This window comes from Diabrotica undecimpunctata, chromosome 7 (genome assembly GCF_040954645.1).
Source record: "Diabrotica undecimpunctata isolate CICGRU chromosome 7, icDiaUnde3, whole genome shotgun sequence".
Lineage (NCBI taxonomy): Eukaryota > Metazoa > Arthropoda > Insecta > Coleoptera > Chrysomelidae > Diabrotica > Diabrotica undecimpunctata.
This window is the reverse complement of record NC_092809.1, coordinates 116,284,962-116,297,844: the sequence shown is the minus strand read 5'-3', so window position 1 is coordinate 116,297,844 and position 12,883 is coordinate 116,284,962. Positions and strand designations below refer to the sequence as shown.

At 33.3% G+C, this 12,883-nt stretch overlaps 1 protein-coding gene across 2 annotated transcripts in view; it reads left to right on the top strand.

The window, feature by feature from the left end:
* LOC140445735 (uncharacterized) overlaps positions 1-12,883 on the top strand; it is a 222,420-nt gene that overhangs the window by 190,232 nt on the left and 19,305 nt on the right. The window contains exon 4 of one of the 2 annotated variants that reach the window (XM_072538036.1): positions 3,306-4,426. The exons of the other annotated variant lie outside the window; for it this stretch is intronic. Coding sequence (XP_072394137.1) covers positions 3,306-3,719 — 414 coding nt within the window. The 3' untranslated portion in view covers positions 3,720-4,426. Of the gene's footprint in view, positions 1-3,305; positions 4,427-12,883 lie in introns of those variants that run through there. 2 annotated transcript variants of the gene reach the window in all.

Genomic DNA, 12,883 nt, shown 5'->3' with positions numbered 1-12,883 from the left:
GTAGCAATAACAGTTTTAGGAAAGAAGAAACAAGAAAGGAAGGGCACAGAATGGTATGATGCGGAATACGCACAGGCAACTCAAAAAAAGAATCAGGCGTATGGAAAACTTCAAACCAGAAGGACACGACAAAATCAAGAGGAGTACAAACAGATGAGACAAGCAGAGAAAAAGATACTAAAACAAAAGAAAAAACGACATTTAGAAAACCAGCTACAGAAACTAGAAAGGCTTAATTTAAAAAGCGAAGCGCGAAAATTTTATAAAAATGTCAACCACAACAGAAAAGAATTTAAAGCTAGAATAACCATAATAAAAAGTAAGGAAGCCGAAATTATCAATGAGCCGGATCACATAGTGGAGAGATGGGAGGAGAATTTTGCTGAGAAATTAAATATAGGAAACCGAGAAGTGACTGACATAAATAACCACAGTGGAGAAGAAGACGATGAGAGGGAGAAAAATAATATACCAAGAGAAGAAGAAGTTGCCAAGGCAATAAAATGGTTAAAAAACAACAAATCCTCTGGAGAAGATGGTATACCCCCTGAGCTGTTCAAGTATGGAACAAACGCGCTAAAAAAATACATAATAAAACTTGTTGCATCCATTTGGAGAGAAAGAAAACTCCCATACAGTTGGAATGTAGGTATTATAATACCTATTCACAAGAAAGGGGTTCCACTAATATGCGACAACTATCGAAAAATTACCCCCTTAAATACGGCTTACAAAGTACTGGCTTATATACTTTATGATCGTTTACTAGTATACACTGAGGAAAAAATAGGCAAATATCAATCTGGATTCCGAAAGGAAAGGTCAACAATTGATCAGATTTTCCATCTCAGACAAACCTTAGAAAAGACATATGAATATGGTATCGATACCCACCAGCTCTTCATAGATTTTAAAAGCGCTTACGACAGTGTAGATAGAAGCGCACTTTATAATGCCATGACAGAACTAGATATTCCGTCGCATCTAATAACATTGGTAAAGTCAAATCTTTCGAAAGTTGAGTGCAAAGTCAAGGTATAAAACAGAGTGTCAAGGTCTATTCAAACATATACTGGATTACGCCAGGGAGACAGTCTATCGTGCCTATTGTTTAACATCGCACTAGAAACAGCCATAGAGACATCGGGAATAACAACCAGAGGTAGGATTATCAATAGAAGTGTACAGATATTGGCCTACGCAGATGACAGTGACATAGTAAAACGGACAAAAAGAGACCTGATAAAGGCTTTTGAAACCTTAGAAAAATCCGCGAAGACAATGGGACTGCAAGTCAACGTATCCAAAACAAAATACATGAAGGTCACGAACAGCACACAAATAGCGACACCACAAGGTCTGGTGACAGAAGCACACACATTCGAAGGGGTCTCGGAGTTTATATATCTTAAAACACAACAAAATAACAGCAACCTAGTAAGCGTAGAAATTAAGAGAAGAATATACCTGGCGAAGAGAGCTTACTTTGGATTAAAGCATCTCTTAACCTCACACATAATTAGCAGAAAAACGAAGATACTTATATATGAAACTCTTATTAAACCTGTCCTGACATACGCGTCAGAGACATGGACTATCGTAAAAGGCGACGAAGAACTGTTAGATCGCTTTGAAAGAAGAATACTTAGGCACATATACATAGGTGTACAAAAAAGCGGGATATGGCGCAGGCGCTACAATTTTGAGTTGTATCAATGCTATGAAAAATGCAACATCATCCGATCTATTAAAATTAATAGACAAAGTTGCCTAGGACACCTTGAAAGAATGGACACTGGAGACCCCCAAAGACAGATATTATATCAAGAGCCAGTAGGAACCAGGAAGAGAGGCAGGCCAAGATCTAGATTTAAAACTCGTCGAAGATGACTTGAGGAATCTGGAGGTCAGAAATTGGAAAGCCACGGCGAAAGATAGGGGAATGGAGACTAATTCTTGAGACTAATACTTGGGTACTTCAATAAACGAAACTGGAGACCAAAACTTCTGCAACAGAGATATAAGCATCCCTCTCCGATTAAGAATGCTAAGGGGCTACGTATTTAATACGCTATTATACGGTGTAGAGGCCTAGACTCTCAAGCAGAACAATATAAAATTGATATTGATATTGAAAGTTTCGAGATGTGGTGCTACCGTCGAATGCTGAAGATAAGTTGGGTTGAAAGAGTTACAAATTTTGAAGTAATGCGAAGAATAGAAAAATACTCAGAAATTTTGTCAACGATCAAACGAACAAAACTCGAATATTTGGGTCACGTGATGAGGGGACATAAATACGCATTACTGCAAAATATAATGCAAGGAAAAATAGAAGGAAAACGGAATCCAGGCCGTAGAAGAATGTGATGGCTGCGTAATTTGAAAGAGTGGTTTGGCTGTACCACTAATGAACTCTTTAGGTCAGCTGTAAACAAGGCCAGGATAGCCTTGATGATTTCCAATCTCCGATAGGAGTGGCACAAGAAGAAGAAGAAGACTAATTCTTGAACAGGCCAAGACCCACACAGGGTTGTAGAGCCAAAGATGATGATGATGTACTATGAAGGATGGGAAAAGAAAGAGAAGTGATGTATACGATTAAAAGGAGAAAGTTAGAATATCTCGGACACATAATGAGAAACGGCACTAAAAACAGATTACTGAAAATAATCCTTCAAGGCAACGTATTCGAAAGGCGAGGAATTGGGAGAAGAAGAATATCATGGTTAAAAAACCTGAGGAAATGATTTTCCACAACAACAACTAATCTACTTACAGCATCAGTTAATAAAATAATTATAGCCAGAATGATCGCCAATATTCTATGAATTCCATCAAATTTATATGTCTCTGGTTTTCGATACACACCCAACAATATGTAGAATTTGCATAAATTACTCTCGAATAAATACTTCTCGAACTTTCCCGATGTGACAAGAAAATAACTTAATAGAGTTATTCGCTGTTTTATAATCCGCGTTTTACATTCGTTAAAAAACAGTCTTAAACGGTTTTCCCTGAACTTTTAGAACTAACCTCTTTCTATTTATACATTTAATTGTACTTAATATTTAAAATTTCACAATTTCAATAGGTCGGAAGTTAAGTTCATTTCACTTCCAACACAAATAAAACCTTATATAAATATATTTATTCTTTAATTTTTTTAACATGTAGAAATAACATTTTTTGTCATTCGTCCTTTTCTCTGTCATTTAAACTTTGTGCGTATTTTTTAAATAAAACATATATATATATATATATATATATATATATATATATATATACCTTAAATTTTTTAGGGCAAAGAAGTAATGAAGGATGTATATCGCTGTCTTCAGATGACTGCCCTAGCGTTTGACATAATCACGAATGAAGATGAGGAAGTAGCCAAATATTTTTTAGAAGAAAAACCTCGACTGCGAAGTCTACTCTGCGGTATGGAGTCGCATTTCCGTGACCGAAATATAAAACCGCCTTTTATAGATGCGGAACTCATAGAAAAACTTATTGGCAGCAAACAAATATCATCTCAAGAAAAGGATCTTCGAAACTACATGGTCTATACCAACTACACTGAGGCTCTTACTTTTCTTGCTGATTATCTTAGATTTTTCGAACAAATCGCTTCTGAAGTAGAAAAGTTGGAGAAAATACCACCAGAAGACGAAGAGGCTCGTGAGGCTAGAGTAATGAAAGAAATTTCCAAATCTTAAACTCTTGCAATGCTTATAACCATAACTAGAATCTAATCAACTGTGTTTAAACAATGAAAAAAATAATATTTCTAGGATCACGCTTTATATATATATATATATATATATATATATATATATATATATATATATATATATATATATATATATATGTAGAGTGTTTCACATACCTAGCTGTTGTCTAAATTCTAGAATTTTATTTTATGTCTTGACTTATTCACCATTTTATTAATATTTTTTCGGCATTCTTCGGCCTCGTTATTTTTAGTTCTAAAATGTTTATTCTTGTTTTTCTTAATGTGCCATTCTTTTAGAAAGTGGGCAATCATCACAACAATTCGCACTTCCGACACTCTGAAGACGTGAGCAAAACAGCAGTTAAACCAAGGTCTCAAATTGTTTAACTAAGAGATTCGTTTTCTTCTTCTTTAACTCCGTATTATTACTTTACTCTTTTACTTTTTAGTTTACTTTACTCTGTATTATTTCTTGTATTATTAATTGTAGCAAGTTATAATGCTAGTTTCTGATGATATCTACCAGACATATATTTTAATAGTTTTTAAAACTTCTTTCAGTTTTTACATTTTTCCCAAAACCTTGACATTCGTGGCTATATTCACCCAACTTATCCATAATCTTTTTCTGTAGGTCCATAATTCGAAAGCTTTCAATCTCTGTGAAATATCCAAGATTCAAACTTATAAAATAATTTTATAAGTTATAGTAGCTATAAAATAATACAAAGAACACGTAGCATCCTAGATGTTTTATCTTTAAAGAAATTGTAATGTTTCTGTTCAGCAATACTTTTTTCAGTTTGTCGTAAGCATTTCTTGCTAGTCATATTCTTGCTTTAATTTATTCTATGTACTCATTATTTTCATTAATTATTGTTTTCAGATGTTTATATTTTTTAACTTTTTTAACTTGTTTCCCATGTATTGTCGAGCTTTTTTTGAGACTGTTGATCTTTTATAAGCACCAAAAATTGTGTCTTTTTGTGTTTAGGAACAATCCAATTTAATTCAATGACTTCTACCAGCCTTCCAACTATCTGTTGGAAAATCCTCAAGATATTTTGCTATTAGAAGAGCGTCTTCTGCGAACCGTATATTATTGATTGCTCAACCATTTACTTTTATTCTTTTATTCTTGTAGCTAGTTCTTCTAGTGCTTTCGAAAATCATCATCATCATCAGTGGTTGGCTGGTCTACGGCCCCAGTTGAGCCTCGACCTTCCCCAGTCTATTTCGCTAGTCGTTTCTGTTCATTACCAACCGTTGCCAGTTGACTGCATCCCTCTTCCTCTCGTCCTCGCCGACACTATCCCTCCATCTCAGTCTTGGTCTACCGCTACTCCTATTTCCTCTACACCATGTTTCCATCTCAATCTTGATCTACCTCTACTATTTTTATAAAAGATATTACATCTCTACCATTAACTATTTCTTTATACTTCTCTTACATATAGTGAGAATGGTATTATTCTGCTTAGTATCTTCCTGTCGAAGACTAGCAGATGATTTCCATCTGTTTTGGAGATGGTCCATGTTTCTAACCCGTATGTCAGCTTTTGTAGGATGACTGTTCTGCTTTCTGAAATATCTCCTTTAAATATACATTGAACAGAGCAGAAGACACGATATAGCTCTGCCTAACACCCCACTCAATCTGTATTTCTTCTGAAAAGTGTTGTTTTCCTTTACCAAAGCCTTCTGATTATAATAGAGAGCGCTAATGATCCTGGTGTCTCTCATATCTAAATTTTTTTTTTGAAATAATTTGATAAGGCCTACGTGTATCCTTAGTTCATTTTTAATTATTTTACAATAAAGTCAATACTGATTTGATAGCTGCAATTATAATTTTATTTGAATAGCTGCTCTATATAGCTAATTTATTTAACAGCTATACTAATCTCTTCAATTTTATGAAGTTCTCACAGTATATAGACAAGCTAATATTTGTTTTGAGATCGTTAATTATTTCTTCATATTTGTAAATTTTGCTAGTCTTTTGTCAGTCCGTAATATTCATAGCATACGACAATAACACCATCCCATAGGTCCATCAAGTTCGATCTTTCGTATCATTCTGAGCCTTAGATTATTATTTTTTAATATTATCATCATCCAGGCTCGAAAAGTCTACTGTCGAACATAGGCCACATCATCGCGTTTCCAACTTTATGCCTCTTGAGCCGCTTTCACACAGTTTTTGTTTAGTTTTCTTAAATCGTTAGTCCATCTTGTAGGTGGGCGACCAATGCTTCCTTTGTCTTCTTTTGTTGATTCCAGTAAACTTTTTGTTCATCGCGCATCTGTTATCTGAGCTTTGTATCCAACCCATCTTCATTTTAGTTTGGCTATCTTTTCGATGATGTTGGCCACCTTGGTTCTTCTCCCGATCTCCCTTTTGTACTTTGTCTCGCAGAATTATTGTTGATAGGGACTGCTTATTCTTCTTCTCGTTACTCTTAATTTGGTAGCTGAAGCTATTGTTAAGGTAAGGTATGTTTTTTCCATACGCTACCCACCCAAGACCGAATCTCCTCTTCAGTTCATAGGTCTGGTTATCCCTGCTAATTTTAATTTCGTGTCCTATGCATTTATATTTATCTATGAGTTCTAGTTCTTGTCAACCAATGCCAATGTTCTGATTAAGTACCAAATAATAATAATAATAATTATTTTTTCTACAAATTAAAAAAGCTTTGATCTTACTTAACCCTGACCTTTCTACCGTTCTTTTATTTCTGCGCGTGCTTTTCATTTTTATTATAAAATTAGTATGCTTGCGATCTTCTTCTTCTTAGGGTGCCTCTCAGTTCCGAACGTTGGCGATCATTCTGGCTATCATGACTTTGTTGGTTGCTATACAGAATAGCTGTGTTGAGGTCTTTCTATACCATGCTCTCAGGTTAGGAAGAAAGGATATTCTTCTTCGTCCTTTGGCCCTTTTTCCTTCAATTTTACCTTGCAAAATGCATTGGAGTCTGCGATCATTGTTTAAATATAGTTGATAAAAGCTTTACAAATTGATAAACCTTATAATAAATTATTGTTAATAGCATGATTTATTATTAACTTAAAATATGTATTTTCTCTATTTCTTAAATATAATGTTTGCATGGACTTTTGTCTTTTTGTAACCCATTTTGTTCAAAAAAAGTAATTTCCAACTTTTAAATTATTTTTATAGGTTTGGTTGATTATACTATACTGCCCTCCTAAGCCAAAAGCGCGTATCTCAAATTTTTGTTATTTTCTGTTCTTTTCACTTTAGTGTTGCTATGTACTAACCGGAACATAGTACTAAGTGAAAAAGGCATATCTTAATTTTAAACAGGCGAAAAACGATAAGAAAAAAGGCACATCTCAATAAATTGTTCAGATCGTAAGCCAAAAGTCATATCTCAAGTTACTTAGCAAAAACGGCACTGTGAGTTAAGGCACTTTGTTTTAGAAACAAATAACCTTAAATGACAACTTTCCTTGTTGCCAGATGGCGTTACCAACATGCCAGATGGCGAGGTGAGCGCGACCTAACTCAGCTGATTCATTTTCATTTGAGTCACAGTGTTTGGAGTTTGAGGTTATGTTTGGTGTTTGTAACAATTGCTAACTTTTAGTTGCTTTGGTGCAGAATCAAATATATATTCATCAATAGTTAGGTTGTTAATTGTTTATTATTTAAATATTTATTTGTAACTTACTAATCCCAGTTCCAACAATTGCAAGATTGACATGTAAGTAGTAGAAAACTACAAATTTACTTTCATTTTTGAATCAACCGAGAGTTGAATTGTTTTCGTATCATTGGCTTCTAATCATATTTAGGTTACAGCTTTTAGTACTTGCCTGACAACTACGTATTATAAAGAATATAAATTTAAAAGTTTTAAACTTGCATATTTTTAACTAAACAGAAAAATAATAATAAAGAGGCCTACCTAACCATATCTTTTTGGTAGTAATTTTGGCAAAGCCTTACCAAGCTATTTATTTATTATGGAGCTGTTATTAACAACTTATAACCCAAATTAGGTTAAATCCAGTTAAGAATTAGGAATATTGTGGCTACATGTGGCTGTAAACAAGGTCAGGATAGCCTTGATGATTTCCAATCTCCGATAGAAGTGGCACAGAAAGAAGAAGAATGCTACATATCAGAAGCATTAAATTTAAAGCACTATTATTTATATCAAATTGCTTTCACTTATTATTATGCATTAAGTGTTTCAATGCAATATGTTTTTTCACATCAACAATGAGTGAATCTAGTGTTAAAAAAATGGTCATGTTAACACTAAATAAAAAGATTAATAAGAGCTTTACTTCGTAGTGTTCCAAGAGCTTGGTAAGGTACCATAACGACCCAGATTATATACCTCCAGCAACGCAAGTAAGTGACTTTTCAAGTGACTGAATTTGAATAAAAGGAAATTAGTAAGCCTAAAAAGTCGTCGGAGAGTAGAATTTGCGAAGAAAGTACTCAAATTCTTTTTTCAAGCTCCAAACTAACAGAACTGAAGCCGTTATCGATAGAACAATTTGGAGAGGCAGCTTATGAATCTGTAAATTCTGAAGAAGTTCTTAAGAGTCCCGAACTGTATAAGTTGCAACCACTAGTCAATGCAGTAATGTTGAAGCCTAATTTTAGTAACGAAACCAGCGAAAATATGGAACTAGAATTTTTTTTTAAATTCTGAATTAACAGAAAAGGAGAGTAGTGTTATGCCTAGTACAACTGTTCAACCACTAGTCCAAGGTGTAGTTATTGAGCCTTACTCCAGCAATGTAACTAATGAAAACTTGGAATTAGAAGTTCCTTTAAAAAATGAAAATAGTATTAGGCCTACTATGACTGATCAATACACCAAAAAAGGTACAATCCGCAAAAGAAAAAAATATAACTTAACAGTAGATGAAAGAAAGAAACAGAAGCTCGGTGTAATGGTGGAAAAACATTCAGTAAAACCAGATTGTAATTCCGAATGCCTTCACAAGTGTTCCCAAAAAGTTAGTGAGGAAAGAAGGTAGTTTTAGAATAAATCTTTTTAGAAGATGAATAATCAAAATGAAAGAAAATCTTTCATTCTTCACCAAATGTACCTTTAAAGCAAAGAACCGTTGTTTCCCAGAGTAAAAAGTTTAAAAGAAACAACTCATTTCATTACACATTGAAAAATGAAAATGAAGAATCTGTAATAGTGTGTCAAGTTTTTTTTATAAGTACTTTGGGCTATGACAAAGGTAATGACAAAGTATTCCAGATCATTTTCAAAAGCAGCAGAAACTCTGTAGTTCCTCGAAAACACTCAAGATGTACGAAAGAACCTCACAACAAGATTAATAGCGACCTAATCAAACAGCACATCAATTCTTTTGGACCCTCGATCGCTCATTATAGCAGGGAGCATGCTCCTAATCGTTTATATCTTACCAGCGAATTGAGTTTCACTTGTATGTTTAAAGACTTCAAAGAAAAAAATCCTTCATTTGTGTATTCATATGAAAAGTATAGAAAAGTAGCTAAAGATATGAATATATCAATTGTTAAACTTGGCCACAAAGAGTGCAAGGGAATTTAATGAATATGACAAAACCCATGACAAAAAAACCTGGATGAGTCGTGTGAGAGTTGCACTAAATGGAAAGCTCATAAGGAAAAGTCAAATATATCAAGAGAATTAGATACTGAAGACAAAGGAAAGAAATAAAATGTAAAGTCCATAGTTTATTGTGCAGACATGGAAAAAGTAATTATGCTTCCCAGGCTAGACATGTTTAAATCTGCCATATTTACACATAGAGTATCTATGTGCAATGAAACATTTGTACCAGTGGGAAAAAAGCAAAAACATTGCAAACGTTTTGCTGCTGTGTGGCACGAAGGCCTGTTTGTTTGGACCAAAGACTAGTTAAACAGTACTTTCAACCAGTTTCTTTTGTTTAAAAGGGATGTGGAAAACATAACAATATGATTAGATAACTGTTCAGCTCAAAACCAAAACTGGTCTCTATTTTCTGCTTTATTGTACCTAATAAATTCAGATAAAACAAACAGTTCACAAGTAACTTTAAGATATTTTAAACCAGGGCATACATTTATGGCAGCAGATTCGTTCCATCACAGAGTGGAGGTGTCCATGACACGCATGGGGAACAGACTATATAAATTTAAAGATTTTGTGACTGCAGTCAAAAATGCATTAATTGCAACTGATGTTCATGTCATGGACTTAAAAAACTTTCTTGTTTGGGATGACTTCTCGTCTCAATACAAACTCAACAAAATTGTACCACTACCGTACCTGCATGCCATGGTAGAAGTAGTTGTTTCAAGACTGTAAACAGTTAATTTAATACAAAAATTACTTTGATGGAAAGGAGTACAAGGAAATCAATTTTCTAAACTCAAAAATCACAAAAAACCACATTTTCCCTAAACCGAAGTCTGAAGTAACTTAAAAGGGAATATCTACTGAAAAGTAGAACAACATAATCAAAAACCTAGGAGGAATCATAGGAAAACCACGAATGAAGTTCTGGGAAAATCTTCCAGTGTCTGATTAGAACTGTTATTTTGTGGAAAATTTTTTTGCTTTAACTGAGTGTGTAAAACATTAAAAAAGGGCTGTTTAATAAATTTTTTAATTTTATAAATAAAAGTTTTGCTATTTAATTAAATCTTTATCGAATTCAGCCTATTGCTGGTTTCTGTACTTTATTAAGTTAATTATTTTGGTAAATGTGTTTAAGTTTCAAGTGTTGTTAAACTCCCTTAAAACTAATTAATAGTGTTAGCACTAAAAAGGTATCACACTGACTGATTTGTTTTCGATAGAAATGCCCTTTTCAATTAGTGAAATTCATTACTTGTACTAAGCCAAAAAGGCTTATCTCATTGTTTGGTTATAGAGTAAGATCCCAGAGCGATCAGACATAACCTATTTTCACACAGATGAAACCTTAGAGTCTGAGTACCGTCTCGTGTGCTTTGAATAGCTGCGTATTTATAAAACTTGCTGAGTGACACCTGGGCAGGTACCAGGTGATAAAGGTAATTAAAAATAAGAGCTATTTAACTTAAATTTACATAACTGATTTTTATACATATTTTGTAGAATATTATTTTGAAAATACTGTAATAAGTGTCAGACACTTGTCATGGACCAGAACTTTTGTCAGACGCTCTAAAGCTCCACTAAAATTAAATGAACTTTACTTACTTTTACATGTCTGATTTTTAAATAGAGATGCAAAATATTTAATGGGATCGAAAATAGTAAGTATTCTTAATGTATTTGAATTTTTTACTCTGAGGCTCATGCGCACAGCACTCTCGCGCTCATACTTTTAGTTAACTAATTTTTGCGTTTGAGAGATGTTTGGTCATTTTAATTTGTCTGACTGATTAAATATAACTTTATTATAGTTCCAATAATAACATATATACATACATAAATACTCTGAGCCTCAGAGTAAAAAATTCAAATACATTAAGAATACTTACTATTTTCGATCCCATTAAATATTTTGCATCTCTATTTAAAAATCAGACATGTAAAAGTAAGTAAAGTTAATTTAATTTTAGTGGAGCTTTAAAGCGTCTGACAAAAGTTCTGGCCCATGACAAGTGTCTGACACTTATTACAGTATTTTCAAAATAATATTCTACAAAATATGTATAAAAATCAGTTATGTAAATTTAAGTTAAATAGCTCTTATTTTTAGTTACCTTTCTCAAATGGTACCTGCCCAGGTGTCACTCAGCAAGTTTCATAAATACGCAGGTATTCAAAGCACATAAGACGCTACTCAGACTCTAAGGTTTCATCTGTGTAGAAATAAGTTATGTCTGATCGCTCTGGGATCTTGGACTATTATATAAAGTACCAAATTTTAAAAAAATCATTCTAAAATATAACTGTATTATAAAACACACTTTAAGGCAGTTAAAATTGAAAAATATTGAAAAAGTGTGAGTGCTGATGAAAATATAACAAAAGTGTGAATTGTGCAAATTTAGGTTTTTTGAGATACGGCCTTTTGGCTAAGGAGGGCAATATACTTATGATAAAGTTCTACTGGTATGGACACCTGCAGAGAATGCCTAAAACATGATGGCTAAAAAAGGTATAAAAATGGAATCCGCGCACTGGAAGAAAACAATGTAGGCCAAGACGATTCTGGAGAGATGATGTTGAAGCTGCAATGACCACCAGAGATTTAAAAACTAAATTGCTTCGACAGAAAACGCTGGAAATAGGATGCGAGAAACGGGGCAGCTGTAGAAGACTTATCTATTATATTATACCTTTGATAAAATCAACAAAGTTGTTACTTAAGATCAATAAATGTGTCAAATATAATCCCTCAGCTAGAAGATCAATTCATATTCAAATAATTAATAATAAATAATCAAACAAATTTCTTACAATTTTGCTAGTGATCTCGAGATAATTGAAAAGTACCACTTAGGTCGTCACTAACTCGAAAACTTTAGATTTTTTAGAAGTAATAACATGCGTTGGTCACTAACTTGAAAATTTTAAATTTTTCTATAGAAGTAATAACATGTGTTGGTTATAGGTGAGTAGCTCAATCAGCAGGGCATTGGACTTTTAATCCAAGAGTCCAGAAGTCACTACTCGAGCAAAACTTTATTTAAAAAAAAAATATCTTTCTTAAATTACATTGATTCTGAAATATGGTTCCCCTAAAGTAGAATTTTTTATTTGTGACCTTAAAAAATCGGAATCTACTACTTAGCTACTTTTTTTGTATAATTAAACTTGTACAAAGAAGTTTTTTGCTTTAAAATAAATATGAACCAAATAGTTTTTAACCCTTTCATTACTGTGTGGGCATATCTGTCCCAGCAAACTTAAAAAAATCGGCTGGCATCTGTTTGTCATTTAGACATTTCTTACTCATTACCTAGTAGTATGAAACCTACATATCACCTCTATAACCTATCTATAAATTGATGTTAACTAAACACGTGTATCAGCAATTGGTAAATAATTGAATTTTAGTAAAGAAAAAGTGAAAAGAAGAAGAAGAAAGAAAAAGTGGCTGCTTTCTTTTTTTAATCAATTAATTATATATAATTCAGTTGCTGAAGAAAGTGGAAAAGAATCTACAACTACTGGA